The sequence below is a fragment of the Solanum dulcamara genome, chromosome 12 (assembly GCF_947179165.1).
Source record: "Solanum dulcamara chromosome 12, daSolDulc1.2, whole genome shotgun sequence".
Lineage (NCBI taxonomy): Eukaryota > Viridiplantae > Streptophyta > Magnoliopsida > Solanales > Solanaceae > Solanum > Solanum dulcamara.
The window spans coordinates 60,610,166-60,618,516 of NC_077248.1; the positions used below are offsets into that span (position 1 = coordinate 60,610,166).

General features: G+C 33.0%; 1 protein-coding gene across 2 annotated transcripts; it reads left to right on the forward strand.

Moving 5' to 3' along the window:
- The first annotated feature begins 3,308 nt into the window (after positions 1-3,308).
- LOC129876788 (NDR1/HIN1-like protein 6) lies at positions 3,309-5,888 on the forward strand. Of its 2 annotated transcripts, none has more exons than XR_008763416.1 (2): positions 3,309-4,581; positions 5,451-5,888. XR_008763416.1 is itself a non-coding variant. In XM_055952283.1 (2 exons), the coding sequence occupies exons 1-2, from the start codon at positions 3,768-3,770 to the stop codon at positions 5,464-5,466; spliced, it is 711 nt and encodes a 236-aa protein (XP_055808258.1). In that variant the 5' UTR covers positions 3,309-3,767; the 3' UTR covers positions 5,467-5,888. The 2 variants fall into 2 exon arrangements, 1 of the variants encoding a protein (XP_055808258.1); XM_055952283.1 differs by having other exon boundaries at positions 3,309-4,462.
- Positions 5,889-8,351: the final 2,463 nt, after the last annotated feature.

Below are 8,351 nucleotides of genomic sequence, written 5' to 3' on the forward strand. Positions count from 1 at the left end.
CTAATCGACAACTACCACTATGAGCCCCGCGATGATACAACGCATTGCCCACATTGCCAGATCCATCTTATACCTTACCGGGATATAGGACAAACTTTAACTTATGGATCCATTTAATGAGCCTTTTCAGAGGCAATGAAGAGTCGCTCGAATTTCGATGCAATCCTATCCTACGCTGGTTATGTAGTTTATGGAACTCGAATTGTCTGAACTCTTGCCCAGATCGGTGTTTAATACTACTTCCAAAATATACAGTTAAATGCTCATACTAAATCTATGAGTAAACACTCAAAATGCTTCTCTTAGTTTTCTTGGAAACTTAACTCAGATTGACTCTCAACTTCTTTCTCAAACTCATGCTCAAAATAAAAATAATACGAAATACTTCAACTTAATCAACTCTAAAAATCATGTACAAATCAGAAATGTGGCTTCACGACTTAAACAATAAACTTAGAACACTTGTGTTCCTTCAAAACTCTTTCCCAATGTGAATTTGAGCTGAGATAACATTTACTTTATTTTCGGTAACAACTCTAACCTTCTGACTAAAATTTGAAATATCCTATATGTGTACATAGATCCGAATCTAATAAAATTTAATTGTTCATAGGTGTTAAGATCATTTTTTAGTGTGGGAGAGCATTAGGTATGGACTAAGTTCATATGGAACCCTTAACATGAAAGTTGAGTTGAAAGCGTCCTTACCGATTGCATTTTGATATATGTTTTTACGAAGGTCAACTTCAAACGAATACCCCTCCTAGAATATGAAGATTTACGTGACCCACAACCTATCAAATTAAAGGTCTTTGAGTCTTCTTTGTGTTTTGATTTATTATGCTCATCTCAGATATAATTTTTTTTTTTTGAAATTTTCTATAAAATAGGAATGGGAGGTAAGGGTTCGCCTATCAAATAAGAGTCGAATTGGTAACTCCATGATTCGACAGTATGGGTCATGACAGTTGATATCAGAGCCTAGATTACCGATCTCACAAGTACAAAAATAATATCAAATAGTGTCCTGCATATTGATGTGTAGATATCCGCATCAAATTCTCGAGAGTCTGAGACATCTAAAAAGTTTCTCTTTTATTCTCTCCTCTCATGTTATTTTGATCTTCCAAGTTAAGTCCAATTGGTATCTGGACGATTGCAAATGATATCTTAACAAGTTTGGGGTGTCCGAATGAATTTTTGGTTAAAGGGTGACATGTGTCCAATTGGTATTTGGAGATTTCAATTGATATTTGACTATAACGATTAAGTGTTGAACTTGGTTGTTACTATTTATTGCGTGGAGTTATTAAGTGACGATTGGGCCTAGACATTCTCTATATGTGTTGGTGTGGGGTTAATAGCGGTGAGTCGAAGAATCAGGCAGTGGCCAGTTGATCACCACAACGAAGCTCTCTTTGCTACAACGAATGAGCCTTCGCTATAGTGAAGCCACCTAAGTTTTCATTATTGTTGCCCGTATAAATAATAAATACATAACATAAGTTACACAGGAATCTATACATTAATTTATGTGTATAAAAAAGATGGAATAACAATACAAAAATTAGTAGGATTAAATCAACTATAATGACCAAATAATCCTCATATTAAACAAAATACATACCTAAATTTGTTCATACATTCCAATTCATCTATTATTAATCTCTCCATTAATGATTCTTATATTATAATCCTACTGTTATTTACATATGCATTATAATTTTACATTATTAATTTCCGCCTTATGGAGCCAAACAACACCTGTGCCGGTTTGGATGAAAACGTTTTTCAGAAAATATTCTTCAAATTTTTTATGTTTGATTAGTTAAAATATTTAGAAAAATATTTTTTTCTAGTAAAACAACAACACACCTAGTGAAATCCCACAAGTGGGGTCTGAGAAGGGTAAGATGTTCGCAGCCCTTACCACTATCTCATGGAGTTAGAGAGGCTGTTTCCGAAAGACCCTCGGATCAAAAGTCACAGTCCCAAGTAAGAGAGAAAATCAAATAATATATATAGCATAATGGCAAAAGAGCGATGCAAGTTTTACAAGACAAGAATAATAACAATAAAAAAGTAATGTGATAATCAAAGGCAATAACAACGCAACTATAAAGGCACACCTAAACCTACGACCCCCCTAAATCGACACACGGCAAGACACCATTCTATCCCAACTAACCTTTTACCCTAATCCGCAACCTCCTCTCATTTCTATCTAAGGTTATGTCCTCGGTGATATGGAGTAGCGCTATATCTTGTCTAATCACCTCTCTCTAATACTTCTTCGGTCTACCCCTACCCCTCCGCATAACCCCCAACTCCAACCGTTCGCACCTCCTAACTAGAGCGTCAACATCCCTCCTTTGCACATGTCCAAATCATCTCAGTCTCGCTTCTCTTATCTTGTCTACCAGAGATGCCACTCCCACCTTCTCCCAAATAACTTAATTCCTAATCTTATCACTCCTAGTGTGTCCACACATCCATCTCAGCATCCTCATCTCTGCAACATGCATTTTCTGTATATGAGAGTTCTTTACTGGCCAACACTCCACTCCATATAACAACGCTGGTTTAACCACCATTATGTAGAACTTACCTTTAAGTTTAGGTGGTACTTTCTTATCACACAAGATTCTAGAGGCAAGCCTCCATTTCATCCACGCTGCCCTAATAAGGTGCGTGACATCATCATCGATGTCCCCACTATTCTGGATGATGGATCCAAGATATTTAAAGTTTTCTGTCTTGGGAATAGGTTGAGTGGCAAGCCTCATTTCCGTGCCCTCTTCATCAATCGCTGCACCAAATTTGCACTCCAAGTATTCTGTTTTGGTCTTGCTCAATCTGAACCCTTTGAACTCCAGCGTTTGTCTCCCTAACTCTAACCTATCATTAACTCTGTCCCGAGTCTCATCAATCAAAACTATGTCGTTCGCAAATAGTATACACCATGGAACCTCCTCCCGAATAGAAATAGGGAAACACAAGTTCCGCAAATAGCATTCCACATTAATTATGTCCTTCCACTCTCCAACACCCCTTATCTTCACTCCACCCCCAGCCCCACCTCCCATAGTATTTAGCTAGACCATATATAAATGCTTTTAGAATAATATTTTTTTTCTAACATACACTTGCTATCCCAATTTATATGACTCACTTTTCTTTTTAATCAATCTAAAAAAATGATACTTTTCTATATATACTAACAATTTGAAAAAAAATTATTTTATTCTTAATAGAATAATTATAAATTAATTTTTTTTTCTTTCTTAAAATTCACATCATTACGTAAAGTGTGACAGAGAAAGCATCAAGTTTTCACAAAAAACACATTTTTGAAGAAAAATATTTTCTTCCGCACCGAACACACCCCCTAACTCTCTCTTGTTTTCTTGTATGGTAATTGAAACCTTACGCTTAGATCTCGTCACTTCAATGTTTTTCAGTGATCACATTTCTCTATCTCTCTTCACCATACACAAACACTTCCAAATTCCACCTCCATAACCCCATCTTCTTCCTCATTTTCAGTAACCCCACAAAACATCTCTCTTTTTATTCTTTTTTCCAACCCCAAAAATCCTTTCTTTAATTCCTAAATCATATGATCTGATCATAAAGATTCAAACTTTACACCCATCTTATGAGCATAACATGTTTGATTTAATGTAACATTTCACTTTTCATAAAGATTTACTTATTTATATCAAGAATCAAGAAAAGAAAAAAAGGGGCCTTTTTAAGATTCAAGAATGTCACAAGTGAAACCTCTAAAGAAGCCACCAGGCTTTAAAGATCCTACAATACCAATCCAAATGCCACCAAGAAAGATTAACCTTCCACCCTTATTCAGTCCACAAAAGAGAAAAAACAGAACTTGCTGTTGTTGTTTTTGTTGTTTTTTGATTATACTAATCTTGTTACTCTTATTAGTAGCTTCTTGTGGTTTTCTATACCTCTGGTTTAATCCAAAACTCCCGGTTTTTCATTTAAGATCTCTTGAGTTTACTGAATTCAATGTCACTGAAAGCCAAGATGGGCCAAAATTGAATTCACAATCATCAGTTGGGGTAGAGTTGAAAAACCCAAACAGGGAGTTGAAGATTGTGTATGGTGACATCAAAGTGGAATTGAAAGGCGAAAACGACGTAAACATGGGTGCAGGGAAAGTTGTTGGTTTTGTGCAGGAGAAGAAGAATGTTAAAGTTGTTAAATTCGCTATGAAATCGAATGAGTTGTTGTATGGTGAGAGTGTTGGGAAATTGATTAAGATTGGATTCAAGAACAAGAATTTAAGAGTTTCTGCTGATGTGACTACTGCTATTGGTATTGGATATAAAGGATGGAAGAGTTGGAAATTTGGTGTTAGAGTTTCTTGTGGATCTTTGAGGTTAAAGCAGATTGAAAATGATGCTACATCCAAATGTGGCATTACTCTTTTTAACTGGTAAGCTAATACCACTCTAAATAAATTTACAAGACATAATACATAGATGATGGACACTTTAACTTGGCCTTTAACGGCAGTAGAATACCACAGGTTTCATTGTGACCATGTTGATACAGGTGCATTTCGCGAACATCTTAACTTTGCACATTTAAGGGGATGCATTCTCAAAGTTGGGGTGATTACGGGGTTTAAACCAAGTTAAGATGTGTAGATGTGTATTTTTAAAGTTGGGACATTTAGTTGCTAGTTGAGGTCAGGTTAAGATGTTTATCTATGTATTACGCCAATTTATTAAGTTTGGGTTATAACCTGTGTTGCTCAGACTGAGTCGGATCTTCCATAAATGCATAAATTTTGTCTGATACACGTTTTTAAAAGAGTCCGAGCAATATAGGTTATAACTGTAGTGACCTTTGATTTATTATTTAGGTGATATATACTGATAGTACAAAGATGCAGATAATGAAACATGAGCTTTTTGCATTTGAACTTCTGCTGCATATGAAGTCACTAATTATGTTCTTTTTTATTTTCCTTACTATATTGATTGTACCTATGGGAGGAAATCAATATATTTAAAAGTATTTTAATTTGTTGAAATACCTTATTTTCTCAGTTATTAGTTCCACTGTGATGAACAATTACATGTAGTTATCTTTTAGGTGATATCTATGTAAGTAATACTATTAAAGAATACATTGAATTGGTGATTGAACCATGCACATGGGGAGTAGCTGTTCCTTACAAGTTTTAGGTGAAACAGACAAAAAAAAAAGTTTTAGAAAGATGCCATCTTAGCTTGACACTTTAATGGAAATAAAAAAACTAGTGATGATTGATATATCTAACTTCTCTGGTGTAATATGACAAATACAAAGAATATGATTTAATCTTGCTAGAAATTATATATGAAGCATTCTAATTATTCTTGAATTGCACTTACATTGCTGGAGATATGTTAAACTTTTGTGTGTTTGAATTGCAGGTTTCATTTAAACTGATTGATTCAAGGCATATTCAAACATGTATAACTGGTAAAAAGGAACGAAAGGCATCGTGATGCTATCGTCTTAGGATGAGAAGAATGAAATGCTGATTGTGCCTACATTAAACTTCATACAAAAGTGCATAATGTTATACTCACCATTTAGATATAAAATCTTATCTAAGTTAATTTGAGAAGTTCCATCTTATAGCTGGTGTTTTATAGTAAGGTAGTAGTAAGTGGAGTTGCAAGTATACCTTAGAATAATTTCAACTTGTAACAAAACTATACGCACCTGTATAGCATAGATGTTGGAGCATGGAAAGGACGAAAAAAATAGATATAAGTGAGGTACAATTTACTTGTAAATAAGGCACTGGCTATTTCTGCCATGTGGGACATTTTACAAAGTTTTTGAAAATGTGATAATCCTCATTGAATGTTTTGTTTATTTGCTCACTTATTTCTATATTTCAGGAAATCAGATTGGTTTAATAAAATCTCATAGTAACAAAACACGAGAGAGATATTGAATATATAAGTGATACAATTTAGAGTCATGCAAGTTTAGACCTATAAGGTTATAAGAATCACTCCGCGTGCAATGGAGGATATATAAAGAAACAAGTCTTGAACCTAATGACACATTTTAAAGTCATAAGGTTTTTCTATTGAAGGAATTAGGTAGAAGGAGAAAAAGAAATTGCAACCATGAAAATCCATTAATTAACTTAAAATAAAGCACATTTGAGATCTTATTTTTCTCCCAAGAGTAGAGTATTTAAAGTTGTTTAATGATCCAAGAAGTTAGTTCCCCTCCCTACATGTGCTCACTTGAAAATAGCTCTCAATTCTCAAATGGATAGATAAAATTTGGGTTGGGTCAACAACCCAAATATGATTCAATTATTTCAACCCATTTCAAAATTGGCGTAAAAATTCAAATATATCTATTTTAAGCTTCTATAATTCAAATACACGCTAGAAGCTTCAAATTTCATAGATATAACTTCATGAAATACCCATTGAATTTGAAACTGTATGATAGTGTAATTTTCAAAGACAAAAAAATCAGTAAAATGTGTCGATTTTATTTAATTAGTATTATTTTATGATTATTAAAAATATTTCAAATTAATAAAATATTTTTTTAAAAAAATAAATAAATGTCTCTATCTGTCAGTTTGTTCTTTCATAAACGAACACATGGACATATATAGTGTTGTAAAATGAAGTTAAAGAGTAACAATATAAAGTAAGAAAATAGACAAGAAATGAGAGAGACAGGAGAATTTTATTATTCTTCCAATTGTTCAAGTGTCAACAACATTATTCTCAATACCTCTATTTATAGGATTACATTAAGGAATATCAAAGGGTGTCATAAACATGACATTAAACCTTGAGAATGAGGACATTACTACAGATAAAGAATAGAATTAACCTAGGAATTATGGTCATCCAATGAACCATATTATCAACAACATTACTACCCATAAAAGAGGGAATTGACCTAGGAGTTATGGTCATTCATTAACCACCAAATTATCTACAATACTCTCTCTTGGATGATCATTGATAGATAATATACCTCGTTAAAATCTTACTAGAAAAAAATTCTATGGAAAAAAATCCAAGCAAATGACAAAAGAGTACACGTATCTTGTAAAATGTGTTGTTTGCTACCTCATTAAAAAATTTGCCAGAAAAATTCATTGGGATAAAACCTAAGCCAAGAAAAAAAGAGTGCAGCGCGTAGATTACTCTCCCTGATGAAAACATCATTTAATTTCTCAAAAACGACACATTCCCATTTTGAATACCATCTTTTCAAATGTTGAGGTCGGTAATGCTTTAGTGAATAGATCCGCTAAATTATCAACTAAGCGAATTTGTTGAACATCTATTTTACCTTTCTTCTTAAGATCATGAGTCAAAAAATTTTTTGGTGAAATGTGTTTTGTCTTTTCTCCTCTAATGGATCCTCTCTTCAGTTTAACTATACATGCAACATTGTCTTAGTACAATGTAGTGGGAATATCATTTTACAAAGAAAAACCACACATTTCTTATGTGTTGAGCCACTTGCTTTATAAGTTGCTAGTATCTTGATCAGACTTTGACTATCTTGTATGGTTTGATAATATGACAGTACCCTCATATGCAAGTAGATTGTTTGAACAAAGGACTTTATGTAATACCTTGCATTTATATAACCAATAGAACCTTAACAAAATTGATTAGAAATAATAAATTTATATCAATTTGATACCAATCAAATATCTCTAAGTGAATTATCTCTTACCTGCACATTAATAAAAATATTATATCATGAATAATAATAGCATGATAAATAAGTGCATCAATTGCACTAAGACATAGTATGTTCAAACCATTTTTATAATATCGAAATTAATCTTTCTTTATGTTAAGCGATCTCACAACGATTTGGGTACTCAATGAAATCACTTTAAGACCTTTTAAATACTTGAAGTATTTTCATTTAATTTTCAACGTCTAGCTAGACATGACAACAATTTCATTACACATATTCAAGTATTTCATCTATTTACGAATGGAAAGAAATCTCACTGCATCCACCACAAGAGAACATATCTCTGTATAATAATGCCAGTACGTTTACAAAATAATTTTATGCCACAAGGCACCAACCATACTTTAAATTTTACGATTATACTTACGCACAATAATCCATTTGTACCCCATTGACATTATATCTTAATCTATGGACTATAAGTCCAAAACATCATTTTTCAAGTGAAATAAATATACTTAAATTGTATATTTTATTGGCCAATTATTATTTATCTGTCCACATTATTTGACAGATTTAAAATCAAGATCCTCATTACCATTTGTAATGTTGAGTGCCACATTATA